This window comes from Ostrea edulis, chromosome 6 (genome assembly GCF_947568905.1).
Source record: "Ostrea edulis chromosome 6, xbOstEdul1.1, whole genome shotgun sequence".
Taxonomy (NCBI): domain Eukaryota; kingdom Metazoa; phylum Mollusca; class Bivalvia; order Ostreida; family Ostreidae; genus Ostrea; species Ostrea edulis.
This window is the reverse complement of record NC_079169.1, coordinates 16,549,449-16,572,459: the sequence shown is the minus strand read 5'-3', so window position 1 is coordinate 16,572,459 and position 23,011 is coordinate 16,549,449. Positions and strand designations below refer to the sequence as shown.

The following is a 23,011-nucleotide window of genomic DNA, read 5'->3' as shown; positions in this document are numbered from 1 at the left end:
CAATTTAACGTATCATAATTTGTGTAATCCAAAAATAAATAATGATTGCACTGTTTATTTTAGAAAAACAGCGCCAATTACAGATGTATAAAGGAATAACATCCCCAAACAGTTTGTAGACAGCGACCCATATAAACATTATTTACTCACAATTTTGCCGATTTCATACACGCTTTACTCGCTATATTTGGGTATTTACATCGTTATATGTGTTCACTGGTGGTGAACACATATAAAACTCGGACAATTTATCAACATCGATTTAAATGTTGCCCATGGTAAATTAATTAGGCCCCTAAAAGTTGAGTTTTTAATAATATCTCGCAGTACTGTCACAATCCGAAGGGCGCATGTGACGTCACTGTACCACGTGACTACCTACCTAATTAACTTGACTTTTTGAAATCGGGGCTTAGATTTAAGTCTGTATTGTGGTTAATTATCGCAAAATTTCGGCGAACGAACTATTAGAATTAATTACTATAAGCATAAAGAAGACAAAATGCATGTAATATTGTATACTTTGAAAACATGAGATATGTCCTTTAAGAGCAGGCCAATATTATGAGAAGTGCTGTTTTAGATAGAACAATATTTTAAGTAAGATACAAGACTTCGATGGTCTATTATGTCAGATACGGGACTGATCACTCGCCGCTACGCGGATCGTGCCAGTCCCGTATCTGACATGATAGACCATCGGAGTCTTGTATCTCTTGCAGATATGGGGTTCACGGCTGTGTGACCGTCAACGTTCGTTACCTCTACTTGTTCAAGCCTACATCATTAACACTCGATACTAATTTGAAAAAAAGATATAAAAGGGAGAATAACCCAAACTATCTTACTTTGGATTGCAAAGAAAGTTTTTAATGTATAAAATAACGGTAAATCAACGCTGTTAAAAAGGGGGAAGGGGACATTAGTTCTTGTACTAACAAGCTTGCATAAGATGTATAAATATATCTATATTCTCAAAAGAATCAACATCTAGGCTGGCTGATTTTTGCTCAAATATGAAATTAGCTCAAACATTTTGCCAAAGCATTGTTGTATTTACTCGACTTGTTATCAAAACGACACAATTTACATTTATTCTTGACAAGGGAAAGTAGGTATTTTTGTTGAGTAGAAAAAAAATGAATCATCACATGTTAATTTGTTTGAAGCAATAACTAACATTTTCTTGTCATTTTTACGACAAATAAAATCTTGCACAGTAGTCATTATGAAATAATCATATGCAATTCAAATAATTTCCAATCAGTTTGTCGAAATTTTGGAAAGTACAGGCCCTCCATCAATACTAATTCGTTAAAACGAGATACTTAACTCGTTATAACGAAATAACTAACTCGTTATAACGAGATAACTAACTCGTTATAACGAGATAATTAATTCGTTATAACGAGATACTAACTCGTTATAACGAGATAACTAACTCGTTATTACAAGATACTAACTCGTTATAACGAGATACTTAACTCATTATAACGAGTTAGTATCTCGTAATAACGATTTAATATCTCGTTATAACGAGTTAATTGTCTCGTTATAACGAGATACTAACTCGTTATAACGAGATAATTATCTCGTTATAACGAGATAATTAACTCTTTATAACGAGATACTAAATCGTTATAACGAGTTAAAAAAATTTTTTTTTCAAATATAAGACTATCCGGCTTTCGTAATACGTGTACCTGCCATATATGAAAAATTTGCTGCTTTCATTAAGAACACTAATATATATCTCATCTCGTGCAGATTTTCTAAATTAGTATATCAAGTATATCCATGGTTGATAAAAATTACATACTTATCTTTAACCATGTGATGTGTAGTTAATAGAACAAGGGGAAGGAACTTCTTGTCTTCATCGTAAGACATTTCGTGACACAGGATAACATAGCATGGCAGGAAGAGGTTTTACATCTGGAATTTTTCCCTGAGATTTTAAATCTGGAACTTTTCCCTGAGGTTTTGTATCTGGAATTTTTTCCTCGGGTTTTATATCTGGAATTTTTCCCTGAGGTTTTATATATGGAACTTTTTCCCTGAGGTTTTATATCTGGAATTTTTTCCTCGGGTTTTATATCTTGAACTTTTCCCCTGAGGTTTTATATCTGGAACTTTTCCCCTGAGGTTTTATATCTTGAACTTTTCCTTGAGGTTATTTATCTGGAACTTTTCCCCTGAGGTTTTATATCTGGAACTTTTCCCTGAGGTTTTATATCTGCAATTTTTCCCCTGAAGTTTTATATCTGGAACTTTTCCCTGAGATTTTATATCTGGAACTTTTCCCCTGAGGTTTTATATCTTGAACTTTTCCCTCAGGTTTTATATCTGGAATTTTTTCCTCGGGTTTTATATCTGGAACTTTTTCCTCGGGTTTTATATCTGAAACTCTTTCCTGAGGTTTAATATCTGGAACTCTTTCCCTGAGGTTTTATATCTGGAACGTTTTACCTGAGGTTTTTAAAATATCTGGAACTTTTAATCAATAATGCTCAAGTTATGGAGCGTATTTCAGCAGAATGAGTGCCGCGGGATCCAGTTTACAATAGGTCCTCAGTACCCCTTGCTTGTCGTAAGAGGCGACTAAATGGAATCCCGTGAGGATCCGGGTTAGAATAGGTTCTCAGTACCCCCTTGCTTGTCGTAAAAGGCGACTAAATGGGGCGGTGTGTCGCGAAAAAGACCCCCCCCCCTCTTGCTCAAAGGCTGTAAGCGCTGAGGATAGCCCTAAATTTTGCAGCCCTTCACTGGTAATGGTGACGTTCCCATATGAGTGAAAAATTCTCGAACGGGACGTTAAACAATATACATACAATCAAGCAATCACTCAGCAGACTGAGTGCAGTACAGATGTACGTACTATATTTAAAAAAAGTACAATTATAACTATATTTGTAGGAAGATTTCCAGAATTAAACAGAAATAGGTAATTATTTGATATGCTGTGAATTGGAAAGATAACCATTGGTGATGAATATGAAGAGTAGATACTTTTTTTCAAATACTGGTTGAAATAGAAAAAACCCCTCTAAAAGTATGTTTCGAGGATACGATACGTGTAATGATAACTGAATTTTGTAGATTGATATATTGGATATTGTTTAACGTCCCTCTCGAGAATATTTCACTCATATGGAGACGTCACCACTGCCGCCGAAGGGCTGCAAAATTTAGGCCTATGCTCGGCGCTTGTGGCCTTTGAGCAGGGAGGGATCTTTAGCGTGCCACACCTGCTGTGACACGGGACAGTCGGTTTTTGCGGTCCCATCCGAAGGACCGCCCCATTTAGTCGCCTTCAACGACAAGCAAGGGGTTCTGAGAACCTATTCTAACCCGGATACATTTTTGTAAGTAAAATGAATACTTACTTTTTGGAAAAAATGGGTCAAACGGTTTTCCAGGCTTTTTTCATTACGGATACAGATATTGCCCTGATATTTAATCAAAGGCGTTCTCTCGGAGGAATACAAGTTCAGTTTGCATTTCAGCAAGATTGGTCCATCCTTAACCTGCTTTTGGACTAAAAATAGGTCAGACAGTTTTCCGGTCTTTTTTCATTACAGATACAGATATTGCCCTGATATTTAGTCAAAGGCTTTTTCTCGGAGGAAGACAAGTGCAGTTAACATTTTAGCTGGATTGGCGCACTACGACCCACAGTACATTAGGGGTAGAAGTAGGTCAAACAGTTATTGATCTGAAATTTAGTCAACCTTCCTGTCAGAGAAATACATAATCATTTCACATTTCAACTTAATTGGTGCACCATGACCTACTTTAGGACTAAAAGTAGATCAAATGGTTTCCTGGACTTTTTATCATTGTAGATAGATATTTCACCGACATTTTGTCACAATCTCACTCTCAGAGAAACACATAATCAGTTCACATGTCAGATGGATTGGTGCATCATGACCCACTTTAAGGCTTTTCTATTCAGAATGTGTGTTGTATCAATTCAGAGTGCACAATATGTCCGACGAGCGTATATAGTACCGTTTGCGTTACTCGTGTTCCTTCTGTGATAGCGACAAAACATGACTTCTTTCACTTGACCATCAAACCATTATATAGTGTTGGATGATTGTAGCTCGCAAGTGTAATTTTTTATTTTATGATTCGACAATGGCATACTTGTAAACCTATCATTTCCAATATTCATACTAGCGTAACAACCATATACCATATGACAAACGACCTTCTAACAAGGCGACTTAGAACTGTGCACTGGAACTCGATATCAGGAAAACCAACACGCTTAACCGTTTCAGAACAAATATAGACAAATTCGTGATAAATTGAATTTGATCTTGTGACCTTGTCATACTTTAAAAACAAAACTGGTAGAATCAGTACCTCCTGAACGATTTAAGGTAAAGCTTTTATATAGTGTGCACAGTGTATATATTCTTTATGGCAAGACCTTGTATACTTATTTTGACTACGGATTACTATGTTTACCTGATGAAGATATAGGACTCACAACGGGTGTGTCCGATCCACATGAGATGTTAACTCCTACTAGGTACTTGATCTCATCTCTGGTGTATCCTAGGGTCAATGTTTTCCCTACTTTAAATTTTGTTTTCTTTCTAGGAGTATGAGATTAATCCTTATTCGCCATATTCTCCTTTTCGTTGGTCGCTTGGTCTTTGCAAATGACCTTCGTTAAGGGACAAGACACACTGCCTATTCATAATAACCTTTGTATCAAATATGACCCAATGTCGTCTCTCCGTTACAAAGTTAATGCTTGGGTGGACTTTTTAAATACGTTTTAGTGACCTTGACCAAATGATGTTGGTTTTACTTTCATAACACATTCCCCTGTAACAAGCAGCTTTTGTGCTAAGTATTAATCTGTGACCCGAAGATACATGTGTGTAAGATGGATAGACAGACACATATGTAGACTCATATAAACTGTTATACATTTTTATTAAAATATTTTCATTATAATAAAACATTCAAATGAGAATCGTTTAGTTTAAACAAATGAAAATATATGGTATAATAAAAATGTATTATTTTTCAGCTCGTATACTGTTCTACAATGATACACAGTTGAACACAATATGGGGTGTATATAATACAGTACATACATGAATATAAGTAGATTATCTACCTCCTATATATATATATAATTGTTGAAAGTCTTCACCTGGCAGTGATATTTGAAAATGTAAAAATAAAAGAACCACACCACACCCCCACCAAAAAAAAAAAAAAACGAAACAAAAACCCAAAACCATACATATGTACATGTAAAAAAAAATTGCTACATAACAATCTAAATACATCAACAATACCTAAATATAAAGGGATATGTATGAAAACTTTCCGTTTATTGATATAAACCACCTAGTATGACATATCAAGTAGATAAATCTGCAGTCTAAGGCTGTTACTAAACAAAAACTAGATTTTCATTGACTAAACAGTATGCACGCACTGCTTGTATTATCAACGGTGTATTTTACCGAACAGTAAAATCTAAATAAAAAATAAGATAGTACATGTATCACGAATGAAGGAAAGATCTAAGAGAAAAACAAGGAACCCGGATCAGGATCGGAATGATTTTATCGCGAACGGAACAGGTTTTCTGCTAATTAAGGAGGTATGCTACATCGTCACAATAATGGCTGACTTCCTTTAAAAACATTAAAAGATTACTTTCTACTGAAACTGCATTTTTAGACTAAATAGTTTTCAATTTCAAAACATTGTTGTACATATCTTCCACTTTTCATACATATCAAATTTCTTTAGTGTAGCATTCCTCCTTAAAGGTGTGTGGTCCAAATTACGACATTTTTTTCATCTTGTAAAAACGCTATTAAATCCCCGCATATATATGTAGTTATGGGACTGTATGATATGTCATACATTATTTCACCTGTTTTAACCAAAATAATTTGATTTTAAATCGGTGTTTACAAACAACTGCGTTACTCTGCCATTCCAAGTGATATTCACGTGACCAGTTCAAATTTTCAGATCATCGGTGGTCTTATCTGTGTAAAGCTGTGTATTTTGTTACATTAGTACCGTTTCACAAGTTTAATAGAAATAAAAATATCAAATACCTCTTAGTAATTCGTTGTTTTACGCTCTTTCAGTCTTAAAATTAAACAGTTGCGTCTGAGTTAATATATACATCATATTGGGATTTCCCTGACGCGCTTTGGGCTATTTATAGACGCCTAACTGTGGTGGAGTTCGAGTGCCAACTATACTCACAAAAGTAAAACTATAGTTCACCCGAACGTGCTTTAGTTTGGCGGACGTGAATGAGTCTAGTCGAAAATCACTAACTATTCTATCACGTACATGTACTAGTGGTCTAGTTCAAAGATGGCGGACAAAGTGTGAAAAGTAGTTTGAGTACGTTAGCAGAGATTTAAATTTTAAGGAATATACATGTATGAAAGAAATCACAAAGAGGTGCATGGTTTCAGTTATTTTAGTCGCTTTTACTCATATAGGCTCATGCTTTACAATTTAATCTTGCCCAAAACATGGTAAAATGCAACAATCGATATCAAAGTCAGTCGTTCTCCACTTGGAAAGCGAGCTTATTAAATGGAATTTAAAAAACTATTCCAAATTAAATGATTCATAATTTTGGGAAATATTCGATCCCGAAAAACATGGTTATCGAGAAACAAGCTATAGCTAGTAGTTTATGCTGGTACACCTGTGATTCTTCAACGTCATAATTGAAAACTACATTGCAAAATTAACAAATCCACAACTGATTTGTTGCAGACAGAGATATTTTTATTTCTGAACTAAACTAAACTTCGTTCGTGTGCACTAGTTGACTAGACATGCGTAAACTAAACTTCCGCACTAGACTTTAGTTAACACGCAAACTCCACCAATGTACAATATATGCGTCATCCAGAACACCTCGAGCCTTTCACCGAAAAACACCATTTTTTCGTTGAAAGGCCCGAGGTGTTCCGGATGATTTTATGTGTACCACACTATGTCTACTTTCTAGATAATCTTCTCGCTGTTTTCTTTTACAGTCAAATGTTTTCAAGCATGTAATTAAGAAAAGTTGATAACTTTTAACACTAATTAATCTGCTTGAAAGTAATTATGTACAAAAATAATACATGAACATCGGATCATACAGCTTTAACTGGGTTGTTCAGACGTTTTGACAATGAGTGAGTGATGTGTGATATATAATTTCATGTATTCATTAATTTTGATAAACAGGAAATATTTTAAAAATATTGTAATACCAAACTATCATATAACCTGAATGTACAGTGCATGTGAATCATAATAAAGGGAAGCCGTAATATTGAATAGCATAATATCCTTTGACAGGGAATTTAGGAATGAATATTTGTAGGCGTGCATTAAAGGAGATTGAAATAAAATATTAAGATCACTTGCTGTAAACATGTTGTTGTTTTTTCCCCAAAAATTATAAAAATGGATACTAAATTTATGTTTTTATAAGTGAAATGGAAAAAAATTCCCCATATGGAATTTATTTTGACGACGATTTCTCAACTATGTTCAATACGTTGGGGAAACTTTGTATATAGTTAAACTTTGTATAGAATCGCTTATCTAAATTAATTCTAAACTGGGAGATCTCATCTGTTAATTACATTATCTCTCTGTCATTTCACAGATAACGCCGTCAGAAATGCAGATTGAAACAAAGTTAAGATATCTCTCGTTCTTTATATAATCATGCTCTCTGTGGAGTCCTCCAGTCCATTGGAATCAGAACAGTTAGCAGACGGCTTGTCCGACCCTCGTAGTAATCTTTCCAACACGTTGCTGGTTGAAGTTTCTGGCGACAAGTGCTCTTGTTTCGCAGAGGCATTCGACTGAGGTGGAACACCGGTACTTAGCACTGGTTCAGTTCCGTTTCCATGGCTCTCAAACAGCTCGAGTAAGATGTTGCACTGGTCTGACGACAGCTCAATTATTTGTTCCCCCTCTTTTATACCATGCTGGGTATTGTTGTCCTTTCCCAATACGTTCAGCTGGGAGGCTGCCTCACGCGGGTTTCCCAGTTGACCATCGCTCTCATTATCGAGTGACGGGGGACTTTGAACGCTGCGTTCACGCCGACCCTGATCAGTCGCTCGTTTAAAGGATGAGCCGTCATTTATTGGCGCGTGTCCTCCCGTCGACATTTTCCTATTGAGGTGTTGTCGTAAGCCATTTTTTGCATCTTGATTGAGATTAGGAACATGGATCGCTTTCTCTCCTTTCTTCTTCTTGCATGGAGGTGTTGGTTTATTCTCCCTTTTTGGGGAAGATTCCGGCATATTTTCTTTTATCAGCTCCTCCACCATGGTATTTATTTCTAATAAACGTTTTGTAGGCTTTTTCTCTTTCTGAACTCTGCAGCTACACGTATCCAGGTCTTCTGACAACCCATACAGTTTCAATTTCAATTCCAATTCCTTTAAAGATAGATATTCATAAATTCAAATACTGTAATGAATTAGCATTGTTCTCTATTACCTAGATCGAAATTACCCATGGATAACTTTCTATAGATTGACTGGAATTTTTAAGTTCGCTTAATCACGTATCTTTCAATGATGATGCATCGCCAGCTTTCGGTCAAATGTCGCCCATTCCATTTTTTTTTTTTTTAGGTTTCTAGCGCTTGCATGTACGCAAAGTAGCGCCATATGTATCCGAACTTATTCGAACAAGTCATGGCTAATCCTGCAGAAACATGTTTTCTATAGGATGTATCACATGCTAATAAGTAGCGCATGATAATGTATCAAAATATCAACATTTAATATTATCTGCACGACTGGTCAATTATATTGAGTGAATTTCATGTATATTATGTAAGTCTTAAAGCTACTGTAAATACTTACAAAAAGTTTGATGGACATTTTCTGACACTTGGAGTCCGTCCTTTTCTGGTTTTCCTCCAGCGTTTGAATCCTTTGTCTGTCCTTTACGAGTTCCGTCATATAGTCCACAGACGTCTTCAAAATAGATCCTTTGTTCTGCTTTAGGGCTCTGTAATATTTATATACATGTATATCATATGTTTACTCCTTTATCCAGTGGATACCATCCATTACATGGATATTGATTATTACACTGTTTTCTTGCGCCGTTTTTGACATCACAAACAAACGTTAATTTTATGTAGTTTTTTTTCTTCAAAATGTCAGGAAGCAAAACTCCCCACAATAAAGTAACGTTGATGAATAACTGGGGAGGAGGGGGGTTAACATGTGATGAAAAGGATCTCCCATTTGCGGTTTATGTGATTTATATCCAACTCCTGTGTGCTTTCTATCCCCGAGCCTTACTCGAGAAAAATTTACCAATTTTTTTTTTTTTTTTAGAAACGCACATTCGTATGCCAGTGAAAGGGAACACCTTTAGTACAAATGTATCTTCCGCCTTCCACTTTAAACAGGTCGTTGCATTGGTATTTTTCACCGCATTTTGGCCACAACAAACTTCATTTTTCGAAATTCATTACAAGAGTATTTGAAAATGTCTTACGGAGGGATACTGGCAGGAAGGAGGGCGGCCAGGTCTTGGATTTTGTCGTTTATGTTATACCGTCGCCGTCGTTCAACTGAAATGTGAAATACATGTAACTAGTAAACATTACTGAAACAATATACAATCAACTGAAATGTGAAATACGTATAACTAGAAAGCACTACTGAAATGTGAAATACGTATAACTAGAAAGCACTACTGAAATGTGAAATACATGTAACTAGAAAGCACTACTGAAATGTGAAATACATGTAACTAGAAAGCACTACTGAAATGTGAAATACGTATAACTAGAAAGCACTACTGAAATGTGAAATACGTATAACTAGAAAGCACTACTGAAATGTGAAATACATGTAACTAGAAAGCACTACTGAAATGTGAAATACGTATAACTAGAAAGCACTACTGAAATGTGAAATACGTATAACTAGAAAGCACTACTGAAATGTGAAATACATGTAACTAGAAAGCACTACTGAAATGTGAAATACGTATAACTAGAAAGCACTACTGAAATGTGAAATACGTATAACTAGAAAGCACTACTGAAATATGAAATACATGTAACTAGAAAGCACTACTGAAATGTGAAATACGTATAACTAGAAAGCACTACTGAAATGTGAAATACGTATAACTAGAAAGCACTACTGAAATGTGAAATACGTATAACTAGAAAGCACTACTGAAATGTGAAATACGTATAACTAGAAAGCACTACTGAAATGTGAAATACGTATAACTAGAAAGCACAACTGAAATGTGAAATACGTATAACTAGAAAGCACTACTGAAATGTGAAATACGTATAACTAGAAAGCACTACTGAAATGTGAAATACGTATAACTAGAAAGCACTACTGAAATGTGAAATACGTATAACTAGAAAGCACTACTGAAATGTGAAATACGTATAACTAGAAAGCACTACTGAAATGTGAAATACGTATAACTAGAAAGCACTACTGAAATGTGAAATACATGTAACTAGAAAGCACTACTGAAATGTGAAATACATGTAACTAGAAAGCACTACTGAAATGTGAAATACATGTAACTAGAAAGCACTACTGAAATGTGAAATACATGTAACTAGAAAGCACTACTGAAATGTGAAATACGTATAACTAGAAAGCACTACTGAAATGTGAAATACGTATAACTAGAAAGCACTACTGAAATGTGAAATACGTATAACTAGAAAGCACTACTGAAATGTGAAATACGTATAACTAGAAAGCACTACTGAAATGTGAAAAATGATGAAAAAAGCCGTTAAAGAATTTGAATGGAAACCATATTGCTACTTCGATGTCCAGTGCACATGACCTTTGACCTTTTGACCCCAAAATCGATAGGGAACATCTTCATCCCATGGGTAGTCCATATGTATGATATGGTGACTATAGGTGGAAAGGCTTATTTTTGTATATAGGGTTGTATTGTTTTTCTAGTTTTTTCTGTATATAGGGTTGTATTGTATTTCCGGTTTATTTCTGTATATAGGGTTGTATTGTATTTCCGGTTTATTTCTGTATATAGGGTTGTATTGTAATTCCTGCTGATTTTTGTATATAAGGTTTATTGTATTTCCGGTTTATTTCTGTATATAGGGTTGTATTGTATTTCCTGCTGATTTTTGTATATAAGGTTGTATTGTATTTCTGACTTATTTCTGTATATAGGGTTGTATTGTATTTCCGGTTTATTTCTGTATATAAGGTTGTATTGTATTTCCGGCTTATTTCTGTATATAAGGTTGTATTGTATTTCCTGCTTATTTTTGTATATAGGGTTGTATTGTATTTCTGACTTATTTCTGTATATAGGGTTGTATTGTATTTCCGGTTTATTTCTGTATATAGGGTTGTATTGTATTTCCTGCTTATTTTTGTATATAAGGTTGTATTGTATTTCCGGTTTATTTCTGTATATAGGGTTGTATTGTATTTCCGGTTTATTTCTGTATATAGGGTTGTATTGTATTTCCGGTTTATTTCTGTATATAGGGTTGTATTGTATTTCCGGTTTATTTCTGTATATAGGGTTGTATTGTATTTCCGGTTTATTTCTGTATATAGGGTTGTATTGTATTTCCTGCTGATTTTTGTATATAAGGTTGTATTGTATTTCCTGCTTATTTTTGTATATAGGGTTGTATTGTATTTCCGATCTATTTCTGTATATAGGGTTGTATTGTATTTCCTGCTGATTTTTGTATATAAGGTTGTATTGTATTTCCGATCTATTTCTGTATATAGGGTTGTATTGTATTTCCTGCTGATTTTTGTATATAAGGTTGTATTGTATTTCCTGCTTATTTTTGTATATAGGGTTGTATTGTATTTCCTGCTGATTTTTGTATATAAGGTTGTATTGTATTCCCTGCTGATTTTTGTATATAAGGTTGTATTGTATTTCCTGCTGATTTTTGTATATAAGGTTGTATTGTATTTCTGACTTATTTCTGTATATAGGGTTGTATTGTATTTCCGGTTTATTTCTGTATATAAGGTTGTATTGTATTTCCTGCTGATTTTTGTATATAAGGTTGTATTGTATTTCCTGCTGATTTTTGTATATAAGGTTGTATTGTATTTCCTGCTGATTTTTGTATATAAGGTTGTATTGTATTTCCTGCTGATTTTTGTATATAAGGTTGTATTGTATTCCCTGCTGATTTTTGTATATAAGGTTGTATTGTATTTCCGGTTTATTTCTGTATATAGGGTTGTATTGTATTTCCGGTTTATTTCTGTATATAAGGTTGTATTGTATTTCTGACTTATTTCTGTATATAGGGTTGTATTGTATTTCCGGTTTATTTCTGTATATAAGGTTGTATTGTATTTCCTGCTGATTTTTGTATATAAGGTTGTATTGTATTTCCTGCTGATTTTTGTATATAAGGTTGTATTGTATTTCCTGCTGATTTTTGTATATAAGGTTGTATTGTATTTCCTGCTGATTTTTGTATATAAGGTTGTATTGTATTCCCTGCTGATTTTTGTATATAGGGTTGTATTGTATTTCCGATCTATTTCTGTATATAGGGTTGTATTGTATTTCCGGTTTATTTCTGTATATAGGGTTGTATTGTATTTCCGGTTTATTTCTGTATATAGGGTTGTATTGTATTTCCTGCTTATTTTTGTATATAAGGTTGTATTGTATTTCCGGCTTATTTTTGTATATAAGGTTGTATTGTATTTCCGGTTTATTTCTGTATATAGGGTTGTATTGTATTTCCGGTTTATTTCTGTATATAGGGTTGTATTGTATTTCCGGTTTATTTTTGTATATAAGGTTGTATTGTATTTCCTGCTTATTTTTGTATATAAGGTTGTATTGTATTTCCGGCTTATTTTTGTATATAAGGTTGTATTGTATTCCCTGCTTATTTTTGTATGTAAGGTTTCTCTGTATTTCCGGTTTATTTTTGTATGTAAGGTTTCTCTGTATTCCCTGCTTATTTTTGTATGTAAGGTTTCTCTGTATTTCCGGTTTATTTTTGTATGTAAGGTTTCTCTGTATTTCCGGTTTATTTTTGTATGTAAGGTTTCTCTGTATTCCCTGCTTATTTTTGTATGTAAGGTTTCTCTGTATTCCCTGCTTATTTTTGTATGTAAGGTTTCTCTGTATTTCCGGTTTATTTTTGTATGTAAGGTTTCTCTGTATTTCCGGTTTATTTTTGTATGTAAGGTTCCTCTGTATTTCCGGTTTATTTTTGTATGTAAGGTTTCTCTGTATTTCCGGTTTATTTTTGTATGTAAGGTTTCTCTGTATTTCCGGTTTATTTTTGTATGTAAGGTTTCTCTGTATTATTCAGTACTCACTTATGTTATGATTATCCTTCTTTTGTCGATTTATTCTCTTATTTTCTTCTTCTGGTGTCAAAATAATGTTGTTACCATTCTCCTGTGAAGCAGTTAGAATTTGGAGATCACATACCTAATATTTTAAAACTACATGCATTTTAAAAGTTGTAAAAAATGATTTATTCAATAGAAACCACAGGTTGCATTAGATTGACTGATAGAAATCGTATGTGGCATTAAACTGACCTACATGTATACCTTCTCATGTATTTGCAACATTTAATTTAAAAATGAAATTTCTCAATCTTAAGACCAATACTTTCAGGTTGTAAATTTATTGATACATCTACATAACGTTTACTAAGAGGGGAAATCGTTCTGGGTAAATTAGTAAAGCCGTATAGAATTATGCACAACTAAATATATATTCAGTCTCGTATATTTAACCAAGAGAGTGCACTTTATTTACTCTGTATTTTGGATCAAATTCCTCCTGCGTATTTCTGGATAGAAATTCATCACGGCGGGTGTGACCGGTCATCAGGAGATGCTTACTCCTCCTAGACACCTGATTCTGCCTCTAGCGTTTCCAGTAGTCCGGGTTTGTAGGATTTATGAGATTAATCACTATTCGCTATTGTCACCCTTTTTGATTTACATTATTCGATGTGTTTGAAGAAAGCTATTAAATAATTTAGGTTAGATAGGAGGGCATTTCTTTTTCTAAATTTAATGTCTTTTTTCGTTTGTATGTTTTGAATGCCTCAGTGGATGACGCAAGTCATCGACCTTTAGGAATCATCTTGCGGGAAAAGAATGCCATCAAATTCGCATATCATTGAATGCAGTGCATAACGTAGTTGTCTTCCCTTGTTCCTTTAACGCGGGGTAGCCCGATATGTAGGTATTTTTCTTCCACCATTTGAAAATCAAGGTGTGGATTAAACAAAATATTGATGATTTTACAATATCCTCCATCAGTTATGACCCCTACCACCAGTACCTCGACAACTGCTTCGAAGAATAAGTTTTAAGTTCATTTCATGCAATAAGTCTGGTTAGGAAAGCGGACATTCACCCGTTTTTATTTCATCACAGAGAAAGTGTAAATACCGAACTGTAATTTGTCTTCTCGAAAAGAGCGAAACTAATTAATGGACTTGTCCGAAATATTAAGTTTTATGCATTCTAAACCCGACCGATTTACAGGTGTACATGTGTGGTCGCTACAGTTAACTTTCTCATTTCACAAACGTTTATCTAAAACATCAATTAAACAATACACTGTGTGTAGTAACGCATTTCTACTTACCGATAAAATAAGGGAATAGTCAACAGTCTGCAATTCTTTGCCGTAAGGTGTTTCAACCTGCGTGGAATCTATCATGTTTCCAAAGAGACTATCTACCTAAACAAAGATAACCCAGAGTCTTCCTCATCTGCTTCATGTTTGGATGCTTTATGGAACATAGACGTTAACGGCAAACTAGCCATTTTACTTTATGACAGAATGACTCCAGCTTTGAATTCCCCATCCTCAACTTCCCATACATACATGTATATAGCAATATTCAATAGCACTTCCATGTAGTGTTTACGTCTCCCAACTGATTCGATACGCTTGAGCATGTCTTGTGTATGATTAATTTTTAAACCGAGGAAAGCAACTGACATATAAGCTGATGTTACAGGGTCTTTGACAATTTCGTCATGATACTTTTGTTGCAATCCATATTAGTTACGTACTTTGACTAAAATACAATTGACAGGAACTATTTCTGTACACTGTTACAGCACGTGTCACTTGCAATAGGGGCAGTACATGATTTTTCAATAATATGAACTTACATCATCTAGGTCTTCCATATTTGTCATGTCGCAACGGAGTTCTTCGGACAGAGGAATTTCGTCAAGTTCACCAGAGGGATATTCTCCAATGGACGCAACCATGCTGGCCGAGTCGTGGTACTCTACATCACCCGTGTGGTCGACAGTCATAGGAGTCGAGGAGCTAGGATTGGACTTTAAAAAAACGAATTTTGAATAAAGGAATATCATTGGTGCAACATAAATTTTACTAATCTATTTAAATGTGGAATTCTTGTGCACATTCTAAATGTTTCATAGTGACAAGCTGGTTGCATACGGTAACTGAATTGTATTCTATTATACCTGCAGAAGGCCAATCTCTAAAACCGTGAAACGAATACATGAATCGAAATATTGGGGTGAGATAGGCAGGGAGTCCACACATTTCGGAGAAATTATCACCACCAAAAGAAAAATAAGAGGGGTTTGTGGTAATGTCCATACTTCAGGTGCCTGTGAGATTAATGGGGATCAACATAACGAAGATTCATCTAAATACCGGAAGTTGACGGATTAACTTCCGGTAAGTCTAACATTTTCTGAAACTCCAAAAGAGACCTAGTAATTATATCATGCAAGCTTTGTTTCAAAAGCATTACTCTGAAATTTGACATTTTGTGTTCACTTCCGGTGAGGCTGACATTCTTAACCCTGTTCTGCACACCTACTACATGTACGTCAGGTCTATCAACCATGAAAATTTGATGTGTGAATCTGCTACTGTTTCTGAGAAAACGCACGGACAAAATATCTTTTTAAAAACATAAAATCGACCATGTTTGCCGACCGAAAGTGAATCTTTAAAAAAAAAAATCAAAACGCCCTTCTAAACAATTCATTCTCTATTATCCCTGAACGTTTCATGAATATCCATTGAACCATTTCTGAGAAATCCCGCCGACAAAAAAGGAGGATGCATGAAGACCTTAACTACACTGTACACACGATACATTGCGAGCAACGAATAGATCTTTCGTGTTAGATTAGAGAGCACTAAAGTGTGGTACATCATTTCCCTTTATATTACGTAATCAATGATCATGTTGTGGACATCAGCTGTTGCATAACGTAAAAACGAAAACCTCTGCTTTAATTCTTTTCAGGTTTATAGATATTTAGAAAATACTTTTGACCGCTCTCAGTCCCTTATTTAAGGGGCTGGTCCGTAAAACTTGATATTGCCAAATGCATCTTGTTTTGTTCTATAATGTTAAATAAAATGTTGATAGTTTTCCAGACGATTGAGACATTCAATTTTAGGGATCAGTCCTGCAATTCCTTAAAAGGGGTCACACGAAAATAAATGAAGATGGTACGTTATTCAGATTAACATTTTGGGCAATTTATGTTTTAGAATGTTGTACAAAGTAATTGTTTTGTTTAAGAGATAAGGAACATTGGACTATCGTACATTATCTCTCAATGAATCTGGAAACATAATAATTGAGAGTCGGTATTGAGATGATTTAGCGAGTCTCTAAGTAAAACGTTGGTGTTGCGCCCCATTCATCATGATGAACTTATCGTGTCCCCGAACCAGTTCACATTCGGGCAATGATTTTAATGTCAATAGTTCGACCTTCAACAGACCGCGAAGTTGTCCTTAATCTAGGTAAATATTACTAGAAATTTCTTCCCACCATATAAAAACACGTGATGTTTTTTTTTTCAAAGATTAGAATCCTTGTTAAATTCACATATAATCGAATAAATAAGTTATAGTCTATATAAAATGATATTAGAAATTCTAACAGTGAAATACTCTTTGTTTAAACAATATTTATTCGTAAATAATTTGATACTAATGTTTATAAACAATGTCTTATACATGTATATAGATTGAGAAACAAGCCAAAAGGCTTATATTAATTTCCCTCTCAATATCTTACAAGTAAGAGGTGAATGAAAATTCTAAGTACAGTATAATACGTCATATACCAATTATAACAATAGTACATGTACATGAAAATAGAAATAGGAAAAAGAGAGAAAAGCTGGAATTGAGTATTGAATGAAAAATAACACACGCTTATATAATATGATAAATGTCGATACAGATCAAATGAATATAAACTATTGACAATGTTGAAATAACAAATTGTAGAGTTATGCCATATAAATGATAAGTAGTAAACACAGGTTTTCCACTTATTACAACCTTGGTGTACATGAATATATTTTATATACAATGTGACAGTATTACATGTAGATATAGTATAACAGCGTTCAGAGTTAGGCTCAGAACCTTTTATTTTCAACAAGAAATTTCTGGGCTAAATAAAAAACGTTGTTCTCACTTTCAGATAAATTTTCATTACCGTATAACAATAATTCTACATTAAGTGGATATGGCAGTGTCAGAATTATATTGGTCCTAACTCTGAAGTACATATTACAGCGTAAAAGAAAATGATCAGTACTTTCCACTTCTCCACAAATGCAAAGGGGTGAATTAAATAATTTTCTTTGAAACATATGAAGATTAAGAGCACGACATTCTAATCTCAATTTTGCATGAACAGTTTGTCCGATTCTGGTTCCTAAGTAAAAATAATCTGGAATATTAATGACACTTGTATTAAGATATTTCTTAAAGCAAGATAGGGAGATATTTAATTGGACATTTCGAGGAAGTGCATTCCATTTCCTTATTGTAGCTGGAAAAAAGGAATTAAAGTATAGCTTGATTCTAGAGCTGATTTTCTACAGTGAATTAGTTGCTCTTGTGTTTTGATTATGACCTTGATTTCTCAGAGACTGAATTATATTGTTTAGGTAATTGGGAGTCATGTTATGGTATATCTTGTGGAGTTGAATAAGTCGATGATTTTCTCTACGCTTTGACACTGGACCCCATCCCGTTTCCTTATATAGAAGATGCCTGGATGCTAGTTTATTACCTCCCGTAACTATTCTGGTTGCTTCTTTTTAATTATTTTTTTCTTAATTCATATTTTTCGTGGTCAGTTAATGGTTTTAAAACACATATGCATTAGTACGAAGTATATGAAACGGTGGATTCTGTGATGACCTCTCTCTCTCTCTCTCTCTCTCTCTCTCTCTGTAATTTCTGCATCCCTTGTTCGAGACAAACCTTTTATTTTGCAAAATACTGACCTCCTTAATTCATTATTGCATATAATATTTTCGTTCCGTTCCGCATTTTAGCAACATCCGCTGACATTCGTATGTACCGTAATAAAAAAAAAATTGTTAATGTGTCAGCGAGGAATTCAGCATTTGACGAGGGAATTGAAAATAAAAAACCTAATTTGATTACTGGTAATTTGTTGGGTATAGGTAATTGTAAGCAGATTGTTTGCCCTGGTGTAGAGACATCCTGTATGCGACGTGTGGAACATCAACACACCGGGCTGGACATGGAGAGAAAGATAGAAAGATAGATAGATAGATAACTCTGTGTTTTCTTTCCTATGCAGAGTACATACATACTGATTCACAAGAATAATTGCAATCCACCAGCTGGCATCAAAACAATTGGGACACAGACCAACCTTTAGTTTAACGATGTAAAGTTCAGTTCAACATCTCCAGATATATTATATGATGAACATTGAATAAAGTATGTTTTAAAAAATATTATGATTCTGAGTAAAAAATCTCTAAAACCTTCCTTCTTCAGACACGTTTTAAACACATTTTGGGATTTTATACAATCAAGGTGATATTTCCGCTCTGTCATCATTTATCAGCACCAGGTCCCTATCGTACATGTACTATCTTACCATGTCCGCCGATTCAATGTCATTGTTTGAGTAATCAGGTGATGAGGCTTGATTCGGTTCCTCCTCTTCTGTTGCACATCTATACTGCTCATCCATCTGTCTCAATTGTCGGCGAATCGCCTGCAACCTTTTACTTGCTTGGTACATTGTCTTCTAAGTCACACCTAAACAATTTAAAATTCTTATGAAATTTGTTTCATAGACAAAAGAAATACTAAAAAATAAAATAATAAAACGAGGAATGAAAATACTGAATAAGATTACAGGTGGACGTAGATAAACGATAATTCGGTTTTCTGACCTATTCATCGAAGAACTCCTCAGAGAATGAGGCTCGGTGCCCACTGGTCAGTCACAGATACCTGTAACTACAGAGCACACGTGACTAGCTTGGTTACATAAATTCTGAAAAGGTGAATTGTAAATTGTGAAATAAGGGTGGCAAAGACCAAAACAATTTCATAGGGTGACCTATACTCTGTTCTTTGAAAAAACACGGGCTTTTAATAGTGGTTAAAGTCTGTTGATGCGAAAATAGTATTATGAATGAATGATAAAGATTTTTATATTCCAGTTTTGAAATACCAGAATATTCTGTTCCTCATTATTCTTCATTGAGCAAAAGAAAATGAAGAAACGAGAATTATTTTGTCAAATTTTGTTTTATTTTTCATAACACACAGAGTCAACAACATTAAATAAATTCTGCAGTACAAGGATATTTATCATATGGAAAAATTCTTGAATATAGATACATGTACTTGTAATAAATTTGTTAATTTCATAATCAAAACATAAATACATGTACATGTATATCATACATTCCTAGCAGAATAGTAATCTGTTTATTTGTTCACTTAATCACTTACTCCTCCTAGGTACCTGATCCCACCTCTGGTATGATTTATAAGATTGAGCACTTCGTTATCTTCACCTTTTCATCACTCCAGATGAAGAAGATGGGCGGCAGTACCTGTATCTGCAATTCTGCATAATCTATCACCCTGCTATTATCATTTTTGTGCATTGTACACAGACCTCTGTAGAAATACCGTTAGGATGACAATCACAATGTAAAATCGGTTTACAAACAGTTTGACGCTGCAGAATTGGACTATCGTACATTATCTCTCAATGAATCTGGAAACATAATAATTGAGAGTCGGTATTGAGATGATTTAGCGAGTCTCTAAGTAAAACGTTGGTGTTGCGCCCCATTCATCATGATGAACTTATCGTGTCCCCGAACCAGTTCACATTCGGGCAATGATTTTAATGTCAATAGTTCGACCTTCAACAGACCGCGAAGTTGTCCTTAATCTAGGTAAATATTACTAGAAATTTCTTCCCACCATATAAAAACACGTGATGTTTTTTTTTTCAAAGATTAGAATCCTTGTTAAATTCACATATAATCGAATAAATAAGTTATAGTCTATATAAAATGATATTAGAAATTCTAACAGTGAAATACTCTTTGTTTAAACAATATTTATTCGTAAATAATTTGATACTAATGTTTATAAACAATGTCTTATACATGTATATAGATTGAGAAACAAGCCAAAAGGCTTATATTAATTTCCCTCTCAATATCTTACAAGTAAGAGGTGAATGAAAATTCTAAGTACAGTATAATACGTCATATACCAATTATAACAATAGTACATGTACATGAAAATAGAAATAGGAAAAAGAGAGAAAAGCTGGAATTGAGTATTGAATGAAAAATAACACACGCTTATATAATATGATAAATGTCGATACAGATCAAATGAATATAAACTATTGACAATGTTGAAATAACAAATTGTAGAGTTATGCCATATAAATGATAAGTAGTAAACACAGGTTTTCCACTTATTACAACCTTGGTGTACATGAATATATTTTATATACAATGTGACAGTATTACATGTAGATATAGTATAACAGCGTTCAGAGTTAGGCTCAGAACCTTTTATTTTCAACAAGAAATTTCTGGGCTAAATAAAAAACGTTGTTCTCACTTTCAGATAAATTTTCATTACCGTATAACAATAATTCTACATTAAGTGGATATGGCAGTGTCAGAATTATATTGGTCCTAACTCTGAAGTACATATTACAGCGTAAAAGAAAATGATCAGTACTTTCCACTTCTCCACAAATGCAAAGGGGTGAATTAAATAATTTTCTTTGAAACATATGAAGATTAAGAGCACGACATTCTAATCTCAATTTTGCATGAACAGTTTGTCCGATTCTGGTTCCTAAGTAAAAATAATCTGGAATATTAATGACACTTGTATTAAGATATTTCTTAAAGCAAGATAGGGAGATATTTAATTGGACATTTCGAGGAAGTGCATTCCATTTCCTTATTGTAGCTGGAAAAAAGGAATTAAAGTATAGCTTGATTCTAGAGCTGATTTTCTACAGTGAATTAGTTGCTCTTGTGTTTTGATTATGACCTTGATTTCTCAGAGACTGAATTATATTGTTTAGGTAATTGGGAGTCATGTTATGGTATATCTTGTGGAGTTGAATAAGTCGATGATTTTCTCTACGCTTTGACACTGGACCCCATCCCGTTTCCTTATATAGAAGATGCCTGGATGCTAGTTTATTACCTCCCGTAACTATTCTGGTTGCTTCTTTTTAATTATTTTTTTCTTAATTCATATTTTTCGTGGTCAGTTAATGGTTTTAAAACACATATGCATTAGTACGAAGTATATGAAACGGTGGATTCTGTGATGACCTCTCTCTCTCTCTCTCTCTCTCTCTCTCTCTCTGTAATTTCTGCATCCCTTGTTCGAGACAAACCTTTTATTTTGCAAAATACTGACCTCCTTAATTCATTATTGCATATAATATTTTCGTTCCGTTCCGCATTTTAGCAACATCCGCTGACATTCGTATGTACCGTAATAAAAAAAAAATTGTTAATGTGTCAGCGAGGAATTCAGCATTTGACGAGGGAATTGAAAATAAAAAACCTAATTTGATTACTGGTAATTTGTTGGGTATAGGTAATTGTAAGCAGATTGTTTGCCCTGGTGTAGAGACATCCTGTATGCGACGTGTGGAACATCAACACACCGGGCTGGACATGGAGAGAAAGATAGAAAGATAGATAGATAGATAACTCTGTGTTTTCTTTCCTATGCAGAGTACATACATACTGATTCACAAGAATAATTGCAATCCACCAGCTGGCATCAAAACAATTGGGACACAGACCAACCTTTAGTTTAACGATGTAAAGTTCAGTTCAACATCTCCAGATATATTATATGATGAACATTGAATAAAGTATGTTTTAAAAAATATTATGATTCTGAGTAAAAAATCTCTAAAACCTTCCTTCTTCAGACACGTTTTAAACACATTTTGGGATTTTATACAATCAAGGTGATATTTCCGCTCTGTCATCATTTATCAGCACCAGGTCCCTATCGTACATGTACTATCTTACCATGTCCGCCGATTCAATGTCATTGTTTGAGTAATCAGGTGATGAGGCTTGATTCGGTTCCTCCTCTTCTGTTGCACATCTATACTGCTCATCCATCTGTCTCAATTGTCGGCGAATCGCCTGCAACCTTTTACTTGCTTGGTACATTGTCTTCTAAGTCACACCTAAACAATTTAAAATTCTTATGAAATTTGTTTCATAGACAAAAGAAATACTAAAAAATAAAATAATAAAACGAGGAATGAAAATACTGAATAAGATTACAGGTGGACGTAGATAAACGATAATTCGGTTTTCTGACCTATTCATCGAAGAACTCCTCAGAGAATGAGGCTCGGTGCCCACTGGTCAGTCACAGATACCTGTAACTACAGAGCACACGTGACTAGCTTGGTTACATAAATTCTGAAAAGGTGAATTGTAAATTGTGAAATAAGGGTGGCAAAGACCAAAACAATTTCATAGGGTGACCTATACTCTGTTCTTTGAAAAAACACGGGCTTTTAATAGTGGTTAAAGTCTGTTGATGCGAAAATAGTATTATGAATGAATGATAAAGATTTTTATAT

General features: G+C 34.2%; 1 protein-coding gene across 1 annotated transcript; it reads right to left on the bottom strand.

Moving 5' to 3' along the window:
- Positions 1–7,701: 7,701 nt before the first annotated feature.
- Positions 7,702–22,538, bottom strand: LOC125647017 (uncharacterized). Its single transcript, XM_056141806.1, has 8 exons — positions 22,443–22,538; positions 18,983–19,102; positions 15,216–15,389; positions 14,680–14,775; positions 13,386–13,467; positions 9,544–9,619; positions 8,898–9,045; positions 7,702–8,465 (listed from the first exon to the last, which is right to left on the bottom strand). The coding sequence occupies exons 1-8, from the start codon at positions 22,536–22,538 to the stop codon at positions 7,731–7,733; spliced, it is 1,527 nt and encodes a 508-aa protein (XP_055997781.1). The 3' UTR covers positions 7,702–7,730.
- Positions 22,539–23,011: the final 473 nt, after the last annotated feature.

Excerpts from the sequence above, each read along its gene's own strand:
- LOC125647017 (XM_056141806.1), bottom strand. The coding sequence starts at position 22,538 with ATGGATGAGCAGTATAGATGTGCAACAGAAGAGGAGGAACCGAATCAA. Across the intron at positions 15,390-18,982 it reads ACATTGAATCGGCGGACATG|TCCAATCCTAGCTCCTCGAC; the intron begins GTAAGATAGTAC and ends GTTTTTTTAAAG. Across the intron at positions 9,046-9,543 it reads CTTCCTGCCAGTATCCCTCC|AGCCCTAAAGCAGAACAAAG; the intron begins GTAAGACATTTT and ends TAAATATTACAG.